Genomic DNA, 18,389 nt, shown 5'->3' on the forward strand with positions numbered 1-18,389 from the left:
GATACATCCCACCAGGTGAGATAAGCTTATTTGCAAGATATTGATTCTGTTTGTTCCTTATGTTGTACAAATAATGATAATTCTTTTTTTTTTATGTTTTCTACATGTAATGTAGCGTATGGAATGAGCGAAGGGATATCAACCAAGGGTGATGTCTATAGGTTTGGAGTGCTTCTGTTACAACTCATAACAGGCTGTACTCCAACTGATGAAAATTTTAAAGATGGTATAGAGAAAAAAATGGCAGGAGTTGGCATTGGGGTATAAGCCTTCATGAATTTGTTGATAGAGCATTTACACAGAATATTCATGAGGTTGTTGACCCCACAATTCTACAAGATAAAAATAATGCAACTGACATGACAAAGAAGTGTGTCATTCCACTTCTATGAATAGGCCTCTCTTGCTTCATGACTTCACCCAAAGAGCGGCCAGGCATGGGACAAGGTTCTACTGAGATACTTAGAATAAAGCATGTCGCATGTCTTATGATGCAACGAATTGGCAGGATGGTAGCAAGCAACAGAAGTTCATGTAAAGAAGAATATTACTCTTAGTGATCTAAGCGTTCTTATATTTCTTTTTTTTTGACACGTCAACGGCAGGCTTACGCCTGCCTGAACCTTTATTTCCAACCGCCAGGGTGTTACAGATCTCAGGGGGAAGAGAGAGTACATGGGGATTAGAGGAGGGAAAGACAAAATTACATGTAGCAAAAAGCTATAATCTCCCGGCAAGGTGAAACAACATGGAGCCCCAGTCCCGGAGCCTAATTTGCTTCTGAACATTATTACAGCGGTGGGACCAAAGTTTAAGATCATCCGCAGTGGAGCCTGCAACATCATGAAGCCCAAGTTGAATGTTCCGAAAAACCTTGGCGTTCCTTCTCTTCCAGATGTTCCAAAGAACGGCCAGCAGAACTGTTGATCTAGTTCCGTTGTGCCATTCACCCTCCCATGCTTGGAGCAGCCCCTGCGGTGCATCTGGACATAGGCTGTCAAGCTCCTCCCAAAGAGGAGCGAGGTGCTGGCACCCGAAGAGTAGATGGTTGATGGATTCGCCGTGGTCGCAGAAGGGGCACGCGGCCGAAGTGGAAATGCCACGTCTGAAGCGTCGCTCATTCGTGAAGAGGCGGTCCTTGCGTGCAAGCCAGAGGAATAGCTGGCATTTATTTGGGGCGTAGTTTTGCCAAATGGCCGGGGCGAGCGTGTATGTGGGTTTTGCCCTCCAAACCGCGTGGTATGCAAGCGTAGCGGTGAAAGGTTTCCCAGCATCCCTTGTAGTTCTCCTGTCAGCTACCTGCAAATTCAAGTTTACCGTGGCCAAAATAGTGCGTAGTTCAAGCAGTTCGCAATCGGCTGCGTGAGATAGCCTAGGGGTTAGGTCCAAGGTTAGGTTGTCGAGGCCAAAGCGCGTGCCACCGAAGTGTGGACTCGGTTGTAGTGAGAAAACAGGGCCGGGAATTGTTGGGCTAGGGTTTGGGATGAGTGAGGGAGCCAAAGATCTAGCCAGAAGGGGGTAGTGACTCCATTACCGATGCTGACCCTGGTAGAGTCCCCGAAAAGGGTGAGGCCTTTCATGATGTCCTTCCAAATCGGGGTATGCTGGTTGTCTGACATGCCCACATCATTGGTGGTCGACCAGCCATATTTGGAGATCATGTATCTAGTCTCTCGTGAGATTTGCTCGTCATGCAGCTTGGAAATGTGTTTAAGTAACAGACAGAAGTTCATGTGTGGAAGAGAAAGAAAACCAAGGCCCCCATTGGCGAATGGAGCACAAACGAGGTCCCAAGCGACCTCGCAGTTGCTGCCCGAGGTTGTTTCCTGGCCAGACCAAAAGAAGGCCCTACATCATTTCTCGATTTCCTGAATGGTTCCAGCGGGGAGAAGAAGGGCACTCATGGCATAGATTGGCAGGGCGCGTAAAACAGATCAGACCAGGATAGCCCTTTTGGCCAAGGAGAGCAAAAGGCCCCTCCAACCGGCAAGATGGAGATCGACCTTGTCAATGATGAAGAAGAAGTCAGCCAGGTTTAGTTTGTGAGTGGATAGAGGCAAGCCCAAGTAGGATTGGGGGAAGGTGGCAATTGGACAACCCAGGATTGCGGCAAGGCTAGTCGAGAGGTCGGGGTCGACGTGGATCGGGGCAAAGGTGCTTTTGTGGAAATTGATTTTCAGCCCAGTAGCCTCGGAAAATTGGAGCAGGATATTTTTGAGAGTCCGGAGTTGAGCAGCGTCAGGGGGGAGGACAATTAGCGTGTCATCTGCATATTGAAGCACGGTGTATGGTATATCATTAGCGATCGGGTGAGTGAGGAGTCCACAGTCGGAAGACTGAATAATGAGTCATTTTAAGACATCAACCACCAAGATGAAGAGATAGGGAGATAGGGAATCGCCTTGTCGCAAGCCTTGGCGGCACTGAAACCAGTGCCCCGGCTTACCGTTCAGGAGAACAGCCGAGCTGGCTGTGGTGTTTAAGCTTTGCACCCAACGGCACCAGAGCGGTGGGAATCCTTGAGCCTTCAGGATGTTGGCAAGGACAGTCCAAGAAACTGAGTCAAAGGCCTTGTGAAAATCTAGCTTAAGGACGATTGCAGGTAGCCGTCGCTTGAAACAAGTTTGGACAATATCAGTAGCGTGAAGAAAGTTTTCGGCAATCCCACGTCCTTTGACAAAGCCGGTTTGATTGTAGTGGATGATTTGAGTGACGAGGGTTTGAGCCCTTAAGGAGAGGCACTTGGACCTAAGCTTAATTGAGAAATTTTGGAGGGAAAACGGCCTATAGTTCTCAGGTGTAGAAGCATCTGATTTTTTTGGGAAGGAGCAGAATGTGGGCAGTATTGATGCGCAGAAGATCAGTGGTGCCTGCATGGAACTCGTTCATCATATTAAGGAGATCCGGTTTGACTAGGTTCCAATTAGATTTGTAGAAAGACCGGCCAAATCCATCCGGCCCAGGGCTGGCATCATCCTTCATGGCCCAAAGGGCGTCCTTTATTTCCTCTAGAGTAAAAGGTTTCAGGAGGTGGCTTGGGTTGTGCTGAGTGTGTTAGGCAAAAGCAGATTTTCTAGGTCGAAAGAAGTGGATACATGGGCGCTTGTGCCAACCAAATTCTTGAAAAAGCGAAGTAGGACAAGTGGTGCCATTGTGAGAGAGAAATTTTATTTGATTTTTCCGATGTCTCACGGACGCACAAATATGCATATAGGCCGAGTTCTCGCCCCAAAAACACAGTCCTTGATTTTTTTCCCATTGCCTCCAGTAGGTAGGGGTGGGCATATAAACCGAAGACCAAAGTACCGAACCGAAAGAACCGGGACCGACACCGAACTGACCGAAACCGACTATTTCAGTTGTTACATCGGTCTCCACTTCTCAAAAACCGAATTTACTTTGGATGTTTCGGTCATGGCACTCAGTCACCCGAAATAACCTATAAAACCGAGATATTATACATGTGGCCCAAAATCTGAGAAGAACCCAGCCCATTACACGTAAGTGGCTACCTCCCACTGGGCCCTTTTCTGTCCGCAGGCCAGAAGCACCACGTGAAGCACCCATCCACTCCCACAGGGCCCCAGCCTAATTAACTGCTAATATCCCCGATCCAGCGGCACGACGTGAGCCGCCCGATGCCTTAACCTAGCCGTCTGACTGCTACAGGCCTACAGCCCCCATGCGTAGTCCCCTGCTCTCCTCGCTGGCCGGCGGTGGTGGCGGCGCTCGCTCCAGGAGCTGGAGCTTACATGTTGTCTCTTTAATGTTTGTGCTCCCTTTCGACTACACTGCAGACCCTTGTATTTCTCTGTCTCCTTCTGTACAATTCCGAAAGGGATTGTTTCTTGTTGTGTTCTTGGATCTTATTTTGTTTCCAGATTTTGTTTTCTTTCTTATTCAACTGGGGAAGGGGCTGCTTCAATTTCCAGAGAACTCTAGCGATGCATGCTACTTGCAAACGTAGCTTCGGTCTTGTTCGGTTACAACCGTAAACCGAACCGAAATCTTGTTGGACCGAACACTCGGTTATTGATATTTCAGAAAACCGATCGGTCAGTAAAAATGGAAAACCGAATTTTACATTACCCGAACAGACCGAACCGATCGGTTCGGGTTAACCGAATGCCCAGGCCTACCAGTAGGCAGCAATGGCAGCATTGTGGCGGTGGAGAGATAGCTTGACCACTTCGATTCAATGTGTGATAGCGGCCAGGCCTCCTCAATCTTGTCTAGAAAGTGATAGTAGCATGGAAATTCAGAGCTAGGGTTTTTGGAGAGTGACGGTTTGACAACCACTTCTTTGCCATGTTTCTAGTGCATTTTAACTTAAGGGAGAGAATCCCCGCGGCGCCAAGGTGGGCATGTCGGGAACCCACGCTTGCCCAGTTTGTAGCCACCCTCTCTTTAAAGAGGGGGCTGTTTAGGAGTGATCGATCTAAGCGAAAAACTGAAGATTTGGGAATAGATGTCTTGGCAGAAAGGCGAATAGGAACATGGTCTGAGGTTGTACGAGTTATAGAGGAGAGTGAAGTATCTGGAAAATATGTAGCCAAGGAACGTTTGTAAGCGCCCTATCCAACCAAATGAGGATGGGCACCTCCTGCTGGTTCGACCAGGTGAAGCGGCGATCAAGAACAGGGGGGGTCCTGAAGCTGAAAAGTGTTTATGGTTGAGGAGAAGAGATGCGCTTCGCTCATGTTGAAGTGGGAGGAGAATTTGTCCGACGGCTTGAGAGTGATGTTGAAGTCCCCAATGATCGTCCAAGGACAGGAGATGTCATGTTTTAGATCAACGAGCGACTGCAGGAACAAGGGTTTTAAAGCATGGTCGCAAGGCCCGTACACATTTGTGACCACAAAGGAGAGATCGTCGGCCCATGAGTCAAACCAGCAGGTTAAGGAAAAGGGGTCGTCCACCACCTTGGAGCAAGACAGAAGATTGTCGTCCCAAGCAGTGATAATTCCTCCCGCTGATCCATTGGCGGGGATGGAATGGAAGGATCTAAGGTTGGGTGGTAGAAAAGAGATAGCCTTAAATTGAGATATATCTAGGAGTTTTGATTCTTGCAAACACAACACGGAGCACGCAGAGGAAGAAATAGCGGCTTTGACGTCAGTACATTTTTTGTGTCTACCCAGACCGCGTACATTCCAAGAGATAATTGAGATGTCCTTAATCATTAATAACTGGATAGGCAACATAGAAAAACCAATCTAAGGTAATAACCAGAAAGACGACGTTGCATTCCGGAGCAGAAAGAACTAGGGCGCACATGGCGAGGAGAGGGGCGAGTCTACAAGAAAGAGAATGCGAGGAGGGATACTAGCCGGGGTAGCATGCCGGTGGCGCGTCCTACAGAGAGAACTACAACTAAGACTGTTGGAGGAGCTATAGTTGCATGAAGGAGCCGGTAGGTGGGGGCGCCGCCACAGATTGAAGAGAGGAAGGCTATCACACATTGTCACTGGATGGCACCAGGTTGAGGTCGAACTTGGGGACACCACAGACCTCCGCCACCTGAAGTGTGTCCTTGCGAGGGAGTGGAGGCGCACCCTCCGTGGCGAGCTCCAGGAGCTCCATGGCCGGCAGCAGAAGCTCGTGAGACGGGGCCACCCGCTTCCTTCCCTCCATCTTCTGCTCCTTCCTGAGCGTGGCCTTCTCAAGCCTTGTCATGCGGTTAGGGTTTCCCCCCTTCCAGATGCGGGCATTGCGACGGGTGAAGAAGATCTTGGGCGAGGCCGCATAGGGAGGAAGATCCGCGAGGGGGTCGGGGGTTGGAGCCGGAGAAGAAGGAGGTAGCGGCAGCAGTGGCATGCCCTCTGAAGCGTCGTCCTTGAGCTGCATGGCCTAGGGAGCAGGGAACGGTGGCAGGCCGCTGTCGAAGCGCATGATGGCCTGGATGACTTGCTCCTCGCCGTCGCAGCCTGAGGTGAAGGAGCGGCCGCGGAAGTCTTTGCAGATCACCTCGGCATCCGTGAAGGGGGCATGGGAGGGGCCGACCGTTTCCACCCGGTCGAGGAAGCCGATGGAGCAGGCCGCGAGGTTGGCGACGAGCAGCTTGGGCGAGCCCGCCGGGCTCATGGGGGTGCGGTAGAACCCGTGCTCGCCGCCGATGCCTTGGACGCGCACATCGTAGAAGCCCTTGTAGAGATTGACTTGCACGGACTTCGGACGAGCCGTGAGGGGCACCGCGCAGACGAGCGGCTTGTGGTTTGCCATCATGGTAAGGCCATCGGACAGCTGCACAACCCGGTCGCCGTGCCCCTCGCCGGTTGGCGGCGGGGGAGGCGCGGAGAGGTTGGGGTCCATGCTTCCTGGGAAGTCGCCACCGTCTCTGTGTCCACCGTGGTCACCACCACCGCCGTTGTTCTCATCATCAGAATCTGGCCCTGCAAAGGCAGGGTCCGGCGGGAGCTCTTGAGAGTGGACGACAAGGACCGAGGCGATGGCCCCAAGGCCCGAGAAACCATGGACAAGAATGGTGTGAGGGACATCGGTGAGAGTGCGGGATTTGACGGAGACAAGGATGGCGGAGTAGTCAACTCCGGTCAGGCAAACCGGGTCAATCTGGATTGGACAGGCGAAGGGAAATATAGAGTTAATGATGGTGGGCGTGAACCAGTATTCGAGTGGGAAGTCTTCGATGTGGAGGGCAGAAACCGTGCCAAGGCGAAAAAGGAATCGATTTTCTATGTATTTATGGAGGACTAGGTTGACCGTGTTCAGAGGGCACGTGAGTGGACTGTTGAGGATGGATATCTCTCTCTCATAGGCCGAGCTGTAGATGACAAGACCGGCCCCATAGGAAGAGGCCCTAATGAGGACATGTGGGTTACCACCCCCGGTTTGGAGTGGACGGCGAATGCAAGCTTGGGGAGAGGGATGAGGTGGGTTGACGATGGCGAAAGCAAGGTTTTGGAAGTGCTCAATGGGTGTGTATGGCATGAAAACGTTGGAAAAATCGCAACGGTGCCGAGGCGGGGAAGAGAGAAACATGGATTGGGTTGCATCCGAATCAGTGGACTCCTCCCCCGATTCAAACTCAACCTCTTCCGGGTACTCCTCCTCGTCGACGGACGCATCGTCGACCTCTGCGGCTTGGGTTTGCTCTGGGAAGGAGAACACTCGTGGGGAGGGCGTGCGAGCAGGGGACAGGTCGAGCTCATCCTCGGAGGAAGCGAGCTCGAGCGGGATGAACTCGGCCATGTGAGCGGAGGGAGGGTGGCTAGGAGGTGGAGTTGTGGTGCGAGGGCTTTGTGGTGCTTGCGAGGAGGAGGGAGGAGTGGAGAAGCTAGGAGCGGGCTGGTGATTGACAAGTGGAAGGTTGGGTGGAGGGGGTAAAATAGCATGGCAGCCATGCTGGGTGTGTCCCACCCGCCAGCATCTCAGGCATCTCACGGGGTCTCTACAGTCTCGCACTTGGTGATCGAGAGCCAAGCATCGGTAGCAGCGTGTCTTGGTGTTGAACCTCTTGGGAGGGTTGGAAAAGCAGTGATGAGGAGCGATTGGGGGCTGCATGCTATAAGAAGAGGTGAGGAGGGCATGGGCATAAGAAGCCAAAGGGCTGGCGTGCTCGGACTGAGGCTGCGGCAGCCGAGGCGGCGAGGGGCAGGCGGTCTCGGGCTCCCTGTTGTCACAGCTCGTGATCTGCATGGCAGGAGAGGGGGAGGCCTGATCCAGAAGAGGGGGAGGGGTCGAAGTAGACCACACGAGTGGGCCCGCGGGGCATGGCAGGATGCCAGGCGCAGAAAGGTCCAACATAGGGCGACGCAAACGGGCAGGCACGCGACACGAACGGGCAGGCACGCGAGGCCAAGCATGGCAGGGAGGCAAGATGGGACGAGGTTGATCTGGCCTAATCAGAGTAGCATGCATGCGCCTAGCATGCAGTGCAGGCGCCGGGGCACTGGCCAACTGGAACCGCTGCAGCGGGCCAATGGGAAGAGGGAGGATTCCCCTTTGCAGAGACGTCCAGGGTGGGTGACCCCCGAGCAGCCGCAGAAGACGGTCCAGACGAGCAACGTGGCGCCCCAGGAAGTAAGGGAGGCTCCTCCAGAACAGGATCACGGGGGTGCTACAGGAGCTGCTAAGGCTAGGCTGGGATGCAGGTGGTGACGAGGAGAGGCCGGCCGTATTATATGCTCCCTGAGCAGCAGAGAGCAGGTACAGTGTAGCACGCGGGTCAGAGGGAATGCATGCGGCTCTGACCGAGACAGTAGCGGCAGTCAAGGACGATGGGGACCGGTTGACGTAGCATGCGGCAGAAGGGATTGCATGGGCCACGAAAAGACGAGGCAAAGGATGTCCAACAGGAGTGGGATTAGCTATGAAGCGAACAACCAGCCCCTTGTAATTAACCCCTTCCAGCGACAGAATGAAGTTTGCAATACTACGGTTGGCCACAGTAAACGAGAATAAGCAAGCGCTAACCTGATGAATTAGAGGGTAAGCAAAAGGCGAGCCTATCCAACCGTTGAGCAAGGCCACCACAGCGGCCGGTGGCGGCGCCGGCACAGGCAGCAGCACCTCGAGCCAGACCAGCGTGGGCAAGGAGAGGGCGGAGGCGGCGGACAGAGGAGAACCCGCCGCGGAGCAAGCAGCCACGATGGATGTCGTCGTCACTGGCGGCAGAGATGTCCCTTCCCGGCGCGATCCCACCGGACAGGGCAGGATCGGCCGCCCCGGCGCCCATTGCAGTCATAGCCAAAGGGAGGTCCCAAGGCGGGAGAGACGACGGGAGTGAGAGAGGCACGTGCCAGGCCAGGCCCAAGGCGGCGGCCTGGCCGGTCGTGGTGGTGGGCGCCGTGGCTGGAGTGGCCGTCGGGCGGTATCGTGGAGTCGCCTCTCCCCTCTTGTCCAGCAAAATATTTCTTTACAGATGGAATATCTATTATCTTATTTTTCTTTTCTTTGTGAATCCAGTTCAGGTCATTTCAGAGGTAGGTAATACATCCTTGTGAAATGGCTTTGCCCATTTGTTTCTGCTAATGTATATTTTTATCTATACAAAGTAGGGAATATGCCCTTTTGATTTAGAGCAAAGATATCTACTTATACATGGCGCGGAGAGGAGTGAAGAGCATAAATGGCACATGAATATCGTATGCAGACAAGCAATTTTCACTCAACTAGGTGACTCCATATTTAAAAGTTCAAAAAATAAATCAGTGTTCCAAACCTGATTATGATCGATCGGTGGTGGGTTCTGTCAAGAGGAAGCTGATGTGTGGGTACTTATATATCCCAGCTTAGCTATTGCTCTCCCGGTGAAGTGAACTTGCACGTGCGATTCATCGAGTAAAAATGACGAGTGAAGAAAATAAATAAATTAACAAGACAAGAAAAGAGAGGAACGCGGCCGTTCAAACCACCATGCGAAGACGAAGTCTCTGCCTCAGAACACACCATTTTTTTGTCAAACGGTCAGAATAGAAAGAATGCTGCACTTCAGACAAAAAATGTGGCGCTGGCACAATTTTGCTCACTGGTGGGCACTGGGAGTGACCGTGCTGTGCAGAATAGGATGGATATCATTTTTGGAATGCTAACAACTGCTCAGTGTCCATAAGATTTTCTTTTTCACCAGTGATTAAGTGCTTTCTTGTTCAGCACAACAACCCTCTGTTTTGCTGATGTTTTTAATAAGGTTTTGATTAGGCATCAAATAGTTTCAGACAAGCTACGACACAAATCTGGGTGGATCGGACTAGTACGAAACTACATTGAAACTGCACATGATCTATAGAAATGATAAAGAAAAGAATCTGAAACTCGTTGAAAGCATCGGGTGAAACTCAAACCACTGTGAAAATCAAACAGACACCCAAACTATACGAAATCATGGCCTCAAAAAACTTCCATTTAAAGCCATATAAAATGTGCATCGACAAATAAAATCATCAGTGTTTCATTTGAATTTCAAAAAATGTTTTTTTTAAATGTCCACCGGAACATCCGCTGAAACTATAAGAAAATCATGAAACCACGTACGATGGTCACTGAAAGCCATATGAAACATGTATCGAAAAAAATTTGGTTCATACAATTTCATCAACATTTTATTCCAGTTCCAAAACATGAATTTCCCTCTGTTCCTAAATGTAAGTCTTTGTAGAGATTTCACTAGGTGGACTACATACGGAGCAAAATGAATGAATCCACACTTAAAATGCATCTATATACATCCGTATGTAGTTTATAGTGGAATCTCTACAAAGACTTGTATTTAGGAACGGAGGGAGTAGAAAATATGTTCACCATTGGTAAAAATTTCAATTGATTCCACTGTGACATGAGTAGCACCAGTTGATTCCATTGCTGATTAATCTCACCAAGGCACTCAGCTTAGCTAACTATCTCATTCTTACCAAGTGAACTACCACATGCGTTCAACTAGTCAAAAGAACGAATAAATATTTGAATAATTAAAGAGGGAACGCGTCCGTTCATACCAACTAATGTGCGAAGACGAAGACTATGCTACTTCAGACTACGCCCGTCAAAGAATAGAGAGAAGACTGCACTTCAGACAAATATTGTGGCGCTGGCACAGTTTGGCGCACTGCGGATATCGTTTTCGGAGTTGCTAGCTATAGTAACTATTGCTTCCATAAGATTTCTTTTGTGTCTCAGTCGTCCGAGCCGAGTTACTCTATCATATTTGTATTCTGAGGTTTTTATTTTGTTGCCAGGGATAGTACATTCCCACTTGAAGTTGAAGATACCATCTAGTTTGGCTGGAGTTCTAATTATTAACCTGCATCCTCACCTTTGAAACTTTGCTCTGTCTCTCTCCTGTGAGGAAGCTTCTCGATCGCCTCATTAATCAACCAGTGCATTTCCTGCAGACCTGGGCCTGCACGTTTTTTGCTTACAGTATGAGTAGTCAGTCAATTATATGCTTACCCTAAGGTTAGGCTCCACTATCTCTTGGTTGCGTGTGTGTGCCAGCATCGTCAGTGTCATCACACATTCTGTTATGGTATTGCAATGCCGTCCTTCTACTTAAAGTGGGTGCAGTGAGCCATACCGTCACACCACAGTTAATAAACATCCTCTTGCAAAGCGAGAGCTTCCATTCATCCCGACCGATAGCAGAGTCATGGCAACTTTGTTGTTTCCAGGCCTCTGTCGGCTTCTCTGCCTCTTCTTGGCTTTCTTCTGCAGCCTACCGTTACTAGGCATCTGCAAGGAATCAGAGAGCGACAGACAAGCCCTCCTGTGCTTAAAGTCCGGGCTCTCGGCACCCGCCGGAGCTCTAACTTCATGGAGCAACGTGTCCATGGAGTTCTGCAACTGGCACGGGATCACCTGCGGTGTGATGTCCCCTCGGCGTGTCATCGCGCTGGACCTTGAATCCCAAGGCATCTCGGGCTCCATCCGGCCTTGCATCGCTAACCTCACTTGGCTGGCAAGGCTCCAGCTGTCCAACAACAGCTTCGGTGGCGGCGTGCCGTCCGAGCTTGGCCTCCTGAGCCGGCTCACCAACCTCAACCTCAGCATGAACACTTTGGAAGGTACCATCCCGCCCCAACTCTCTGCATGTTTCCAACTCCAAGTTCTCGGCTTGTGGAAAAATTCCCTCAGCGGAGAGATCCCAGCTAGCCTTAGCCAATGCAAGCGCCTTCAAGAGATTAACCTTGGCAAAAACAAGCTCCAAGGGAGCATCCCTCATGCTTTCGGAAACCTTCCTGAGCTGCGCATATTAGATCTGGCCAGTAACACACTTACCGGCAACATACCGCCATCTTTGGGCAGCTTCCGTTATCTCACATATGTTGATCTCGGGATCAATGCTCTTGGAGGGGTCATCCCCGAGCTGCGAAATGATTTTCGGTTTGTGTTTTTTTTCGTCCTTGGCCGAAATGGCCGAATTTCAGGAATTTCAAAAAATTCGGCAAAATCTCGGACGAAATTGCAAAATCAAAATTTGAAAATTTGGCCAAAATTTAACTGAAATTTGGCCGAAATTCGGCCGAAATTTGAACAAAACTTTAAATAAAATAGAGCAAAACATATCAGCACAACAACCATCAGGAGAGATCTTATAAACTTTAGCAAATAAGCTCTAGGGATTAAGAAAATTGAATCTGCCCAACATAACAGGCACACGTTAGCTATAATGTTGCCTCCAACATAACAGTTAACAATCCAACATAGCAGACACACATTAGTTATAAAATTGCCTCCAACATAACCCTTAACAGTCCAACATAACAGGCACACATTAGTTATAAAGTTGCCTCTGACATAAACCCTTAACCGTCCAGCATCAGTTCAACCATCACAGCATAGTTCAAAGTTTAAATAGTCCAGTACAGCCAAAAGACTTTAAAGCATTAAACATAGAAACATCTCCAAAAGACAACCATCAGCTTATTTGAAGCATCAGCTCCAAGCTTCCCAACATCCAAAAGCTTCTTGATATCCTTTGCTCACGTGCCATTTCTGGTTTGGAGAAAACAGAGGAAGGGTCATGATACAGAGTGCATACATCTAAGTAACTAGCAGTTCCAAGTAGCAACTAAAATACTGTGTTAAGTAGCAATTAGAACAACACTACTAAGTGATTGGTAGCAACTAGAACATCACTGGTATGTGATAAGTAGCAATTATAGCAACAATACAAGAAGATAAGTATCAATTACAGCAACACTACTAGGTGAGCAATTAGAACAGCAGTACTAATCATACACAGTGAGCATAAACATTAGAGCACGAGAACAATTAAAGATCAACCTACTTAAAGAAAGCAATATACATCAAGCTATTTAAAGATCAGCCGCTTTGAACATATACATCAAGCTAGATTTTTCTAAGTAACAAACCTGAATCAGAAACACCAAAAAGAAGAGACTTACCAAATTTACGAGTAGAGGCTGTTGACGTTCTTGGTCTTCTTCCTAATAAGTCGTCCAGATCTAGTCTCCAAATGGCCAGTGCTTGTTGGTGCCTCCTTTTGAACTTGTACTTGTGTCTCTTCTTCAAGTTGCATTTGTGTCTCTAGCTGATCTTGTTCACCATCCTCATCATCCTCACTCACCCCATCATCATCCTCGATGTCATTATCAACATATTCATTCTCTTCTTCATCATCCTCACTCTCAGTTTCAAGAAACTCATTCTCATCATCATCATTCCTCTTTCTTTTCTTGTTATTACCCTTTGAACCAACATAAGACGCCTTCCTGCTTGAGTTGAGGCGCCTTATTTGCTCAAAAACAGCACTAGCTGCATCAGCTCCATCCACAATCGGATCCTCTACATCCTCATTCAGCCACTCCATTATTGGGTTTGTTTCATCAAACATTGTGGTATCCATTAGCAATGCACTTGGATCAATTTCTTTATCTATATCTCTCTCTTTTCTCTTGATCTTCTTCAGCACGTATCTTCAAGGTTTGAATAGTAAACAAGTAAATTATATGACATGCAAGGACAACACAAAGTAGAAAGTAAAAGTGATGGTTTATACCTTTAAGTTGTAGCGTACAGAAACTCCATAATATTTCTTTCAATTCTCAGCCTGCTATTTTGTTTGTCTCTTTTCTTCCTCCTTGATTCATCCCGGCACTCTCTCATTGCATCTCTCACATTTCTTGGCACATTGGGACAGCTCCTCACATTACCTACAATACCACCAAGGTGCTCCGCGACACGGGTTGCACCTCCACCTTTGTGCTTTAGGCTGCAGTACGTGCAATCAAAACCCCCATAATACGGCCATGCATGGTTCCAAGGATCATATAAGTTATTGTCTTTAAGTCCTGCATTGCAAGGTTACAAACATCAGTTTAATTGAGCCTAGCAAATAAAGATCATGGTTCCAATAGCATCGTGTGACCAAGCAAAGGATAGTAATACCTTTCCAAGGTCTTTGGGAACCACTTCCATTTGCATCCTGGTCGCCGCTGCCACTCCTATTTGCAGTTCCATTACCTGAAAATCACATGACAAAAGAACGACGGTCAGTTATAAAGAGTAGACAGCTAAGAAAGCAAACCTTTCTTACTAGGGTGTCCTGATATGAATGAGGAACAAAAACAGTACAGACAGATTATCTAGTTTAGATACTAAGGAATAAATAATTTATATACAAGCTGATGCTCTAGTACCGCTGGACATTGAAATTAATCGGTGGTCAACAACTACTTAGTTAAATACACAAACACAACTGAAGTTTATATTGGATGCGTTGTAGATCTAAATAAATGATCGATTCAAACATGGGATGCTTCTGCAAATATACAAGCCAGTGGTTGGATGTGATAATAAAAGCTTTAATTTTGTGCACAAGCCACTGGTTGTAACCACTTTTCTATTACCAGATCGTGGGCAACCTTTCTGACTACCAAATGCATGTACGTTTCAGATTATATACCAAGTCAAAACATTGTCAGAATCCTTGGTGACTACAAGATACATGTGTATTTCAGATTAATGATGCCACTACTCTGTTCAAATCATCAAGAGTGAGTTTTTCTTACCCCTGTATGATATTGCAGCCTCTCATTCATCTAAAGAAGCACAAGTACTGAAATTGCATCTACGTACTGAAACTGAAACTGCATCTACGTACTTGATTGAGATGTATACGCATCAAGAAAGCTTGTACCTTCCCAAACAAGAGGACGCCCTCCATGCTGCTGTCGCTGCCCCGTGCTACTGCCTCCATGGTTGGCTCGTGCACCATCAGCTTCGTTGCCGCAGCCGCCGAGCGCCATGCCCTTGTCTTGGAGCAGCGAATGGCACGAACTGGATGGGGTGGAGGCGAGGAGATGTGGAGGAAGGCGGGAGGCTAGTGAGCGCGTTGGCCGGACGCCGGAGAAGCTACGCTGGCGAGGATGTGTTCTGTGCGCAGCGGCGGCGCCGCCCACAGGAGGAGCGAGAGGAAAAACAGCGATTCTAGGGTTGGGACATTTGCGTTCGTGCTTTTATATGAGCAGAAGCGTAACATGAAGGCCCTAGAAGCTGGGCCGGGCAAATAAATTCAAACTGGGCCAAATAATTCGGACGAAAGGCCCATATACCGGGCCCAGGCGAGATGGCCGAAATTCGGCCGAAATTTAGTTTTTTCGGCCGAAAATCAAAACGCAGTCCCCGAGTCCTTGGCAAATAGTTCATCTCTTCAAGTACTTAGGCTCATGAGCAATAGTCTTACTGGAGAACTCCCAAAGGCTCTCCTCAACACTTTGTCACTTGGTGCCATTTGCCTCACACAGAACAATTTCGTTGGTTCCATACCTTCTGTTACTGTCATCTCTTCCCCTCTTAAGCATCTCTATTTAGGGGAAAACCATCTTTCGGGAAGAATACCTTCCTCACTAGGGAACCTTTCCTCCCTACTTCATCTTCGTCTCGCAGACAATCATTTAGTTGGGAGCATCCCCGAGAGCTTAGGTTATATTCCAACATTAGAGATATTGACCTTGAGTACAAACAACTTATCTGGACCTGTTCCACCTTCTATATTCAACATGTCATCCCTGAAAAGTCTTGGCGCATTTGACAACTCACTTGTTGGAATATTACCCATCGACGTCGGCTACACCCTACATAATATCAAGGACTTAATACTCTAAGGAAATAATTTTGATGGACCAATCCCAGCCTCTCTTCTCAAAGCTTACAACCTACGCTGGCTTGACTTGAACAATAATAGATTTATTGGATTCATACCATTCTTCGGCTCGCTGCCAAATTTAGTGCATCTCGATTTGGCATCCAACGAGCTAGAAGCAGATGACTGGGGATTTGTCTCTTCACTATCTAACTGCTCCAGATTAAACATGCTGGCCCTCGATGGAAACAATCTCAATGGAAAATTGCCAAGTTCTATTGGAAATCTTTCAGATAGTCTTGACTCGTTGTGGCTGAATAGCAACCAAATTTTTGGACCTATACCACCGGAGATTGGCAACCTTAAGAGCCTCAGTATATTGTACATGGACTACAATTTTTTCACTGGTAATATACCACCAACAATTGGGAAATTGCACAACTTGATCAATCTATCCTTTGCGCAGAACATGCTTTCAGGTCAGATTCCAGATACTGTTGGCAATCTTGTCCAGATGAGGTTACTCGAATTGGATCATAACAGTCTCAGTGGAAGAATACCAGCAAGCATAGCACGATGCACTCAACTCACCAAACTAAACCTTTCTTACAACTCACTGGATGGGCTCCTACCTGGTTAAATCTTTAAAATCTCTATGCTTCCTCTAGCTTGTCTGGAGGAATGCCAGATGAAGTTGGCAATCTCGTTCATGTGCAGAAAATTAACATGTCAAATAACAGGTTGTCCGGCAACATTACATCAACCCTCAGCCAGTGTGTTGATCTGGGGTATCTTGAGATGCAAAACAACTTATTTGCAGGAAGGACTGCACAAACATTGGCCAACTTAGTCAGCATAAAACACATGGATATTTCTGGGAAAAACTTGTCTGGAAAACTACCAGAGTTCCTCAAATCCTTGAAATCAATGCAAGACCCGAGTTCATCCTTCAACCATTTCACTGGAGCAGTTATGACATCGCTGGTGCGGTGTCAATCGAAGGAAATGATCATCTGTGTACAAGCATCCCAACGGGATGTATTTCTCTTTGTATGACACTGGCTGGCAGCAAAAAAGTAGAGACTACTGTGTTATGACCGGTTTAGCTAGGCCCACCGGGCAATCTTAGCCCACAAGTTATCTTAGGTTAATTCTTAGGCAAGTTATCTAGGTTATAAATATAGGCTGTAAGACTCTTTTTGGAATCAAGCAATAAAGATATTTTCTATCCTATTGCCCGGCTCCAGAGGAGCCGGAACCCTAGCCGCCACCAGCCCTAACCGCCGCCGCCTTCCTCCTTCCTCGCGACGGCGCCGACGCACCGGAGCTCGCGCCCTCGCCCCCAACCTCTGCTGTTCTGCCCCTACAACCTACGGAGCAGAACTGGTAGGAACCCTAGTCCTACCAATTTGGTATCAGGTACCCGGGTTTCGACCATGTCCTCGCCGCCACCAATTCCGCCGCCACCACCGCCGCCGCTGCCCACCAACTCCCCCACCGCCGCTGCCACCAACTCCACCACCGCCGCCGCATCATCGCCGAGCGCCACGGCCTCGCTGACCCTCCCGTCGGCGCCAATCACCCCCGCCCCCGGCACAACGCCGGGACAGGGCCAGCCACCGCCGCCCGCCAAAAATTCGCCGCCGTCGCCTCCACCCATGCCAAACCAGTTTTCGCCGGAGGCCATGGCCGGCGTCCTTAACGACCTAGTCGTCGCGGTCCAAGGCATACGCCTTTACTTGGCTAGCCCGCACGGGCCGCCCCGCTGCTACCTCCGGCCGCGGGACAGCCGGGCCTGCCGTGGTACTCCGTCCCCGCAGCCATCACCGGGGGGTACCCGGCGCTCCCATCGCCGGCTGCTTCGACGCCGCCTTGGCCTCAGTGGCCGACGCCGGCGCTCGCGGCACCACCCGCGCCGCCAGCCGCCGCCCAGGGCCCGCAGTGGCCGGCCTGGCCCATGCCACCCCCCGCCTAGCCGTCCCTCCCGACGGCCACAGTGCAGGTGCCGCCACCGCCACCGCCACCGCCCAGCCCTAGCCTGGGCCGGTCCGCGCTAGGCGAACTCCCGATCCAGGAGGTCTGCTTTTCGTCGTCACCGTCTCCGCTTCTAGGCTGGCTCCACGGGACGTCGCCCCCGCCTCCTTAAGCGGAGGCCCGGGCACTGTTGGGTTCCCAGTTGCAGCCCGAGGCGTCGGGCGCCACGGGGTCCTATGCCGGCCTTCCCACCGGACCTCTGCAGCTGCCGTCGATGGCGCCCCTCTGGCACTTGCAGTCGTTGTCGTCCCCGGCGTCCACCGCCCCTGTCCAGCCCCCGCCACTGCCGCTGCAACCATCGGCGCCGGCCCTGCCTAGATCGGGGGCACCCTCGCCGGTCGGCCTTCCGATACAACAAGTTCGTTTTCCGCCATCCCCGTCTCCAGTACCAGCTTGGGCGGCTGGGTCTTCGCCTTCACCGGTCTACACCACGGCTCCGGAGTAGCCGACCCCGTTTCCGCAGTTCGGTGGGCCATCTGGCTCCGTGGGTCCCTACCCGGAGTACTCCGACCAGGCGCCACCCGCCTCGCTGCTCCGCACCTCCGAGCCATCTCGACACGGCGCTCCGACCTAGACACCACCGCGGTTCACCAAGATCGACTTCGCCACCTATGACGGCACGGAGGACCCTCTTAGCTGGCTCAACCAGTGCGACCAGTTCTTTCGCGGGCAGCGCACCCTCGCCTCGGAGCGGACCTAGCTCGCCTCGTACCATCTCCGTGGCGCAACACAGACATGGTATTACGCCCTCGAGCAGGACGAGGGCGGCATGCCCCCTTGGGAGCGCTTCTAC

At 50.0% G+C, this 18,389-nt stretch overlaps 2 protein-coding genes across 3 annotated transcripts; one reads left to right on the top strand and one right to left on the bottom strand.

Annotated features, from left to right (window-relative positions):
• Positions 1-11,104: 11,104 nt before the first annotated feature.
• LOC119292986 (LRR receptor-like serine/threonine-protein kinase FLS2) lies at positions 11,105-12,297 on the top strand. Its single transcript, XM_037571610.1, has 2 exons — positions 11,105-11,838; positions 12,273-12,297. Exons 1-2 carry the CDS (start codon positions 11,105-11,107, stop codon positions 12,295-12,297), a joined length of 759 nt encoding a protein of 252 aa, XP_037427507.1.
• LOC119292075 lies at positions 12,044-15,036 on the bottom strand. 2 transcript variants are annotated; one of them, XM_037570904.1, is made up of 5 exons: positions 14,618-14,994; positions 13,867-13,941; positions 13,478-13,769; positions 12,864-13,394; positions 12,044-12,450 (listed from the first exon to the last, which is right to left on the bottom strand). In XM_037570904.1, the coding sequence occupies exons 1-3, from the start codon at positions 14,724-14,726 to the stop codon at positions 13,480-13,482; spliced, it is 474 nt and encodes a 157-aa protein (XP_037426801.1). In that variant the 5' UTR covers positions 14,727-14,994; the 3' UTR covers positions 12,044-12,450; positions 12,864-13,394; positions 13,478-13,479. The 2 variants fall into 2 exon arrangements, with proteins under 2 accessions (XP_037426801.1, XP_037426802.1); XM_037570905.1 differs by lacking the exons at positions 12,864-13,394; positions 13,478-13,769 and having other exon boundaries at positions 14,618-15,036.
• Positions 15,037-18,389: the final 3,353 nt, after the last annotated feature.

This window comes from Triticum dicoccoides, chromosome 4B, assembly GCF_002162155.2.
Source record: "Triticum dicoccoides isolate Atlit2015 ecotype Zavitan chromosome 4B, WEW_v2.0, whole genome shotgun sequence".
Taxonomy (NCBI): domain Eukaryota; kingdom Viridiplantae; phylum Streptophyta; class Magnoliopsida; order Poales; family Poaceae; genus Triticum; species Triticum dicoccoides.

Excerpts from the sequence above, each read along its gene's own strand:
- LOC119292075 (XM_037570904.1), bottom strand. The coding sequence starts at position 14,726 with ATGGCGCTCGGCGGCTGCGGCAACGAAGCTGATGGTGCACGAGCCAAC. Across the intron at positions 13,942-14,617 it reads GCGTCCTCTTGTTTGGGAAG|GTAATGGAACTGCAAATAGG; the intron begins GTACAAGCTTTC and ends TGTGATTTTCAG. Across the intron at positions 13,770-13,866 it reads TTCCCAAAGACCTTGGAAAG|GACTTAAAGACAATAACTTA; the intron begins GTATTACTATCC and ends CTTGCAATGCAG.
- LOC119292986 (XM_037571610.1), top strand. The coding sequence starts at position 11,105 with ATGGCAACTTTGTTGTTTCCAGGCCTCTGTCGGCTTCTCTGCCTCTTC. Across the intron at positions 11,839-12,272 it reads GAGCTGCGAAATGATTTTCG|CATCAGTTCAACCATCACAG; the intron begins GTTTGTGTTTTT and ends TTAACCGTCCAG.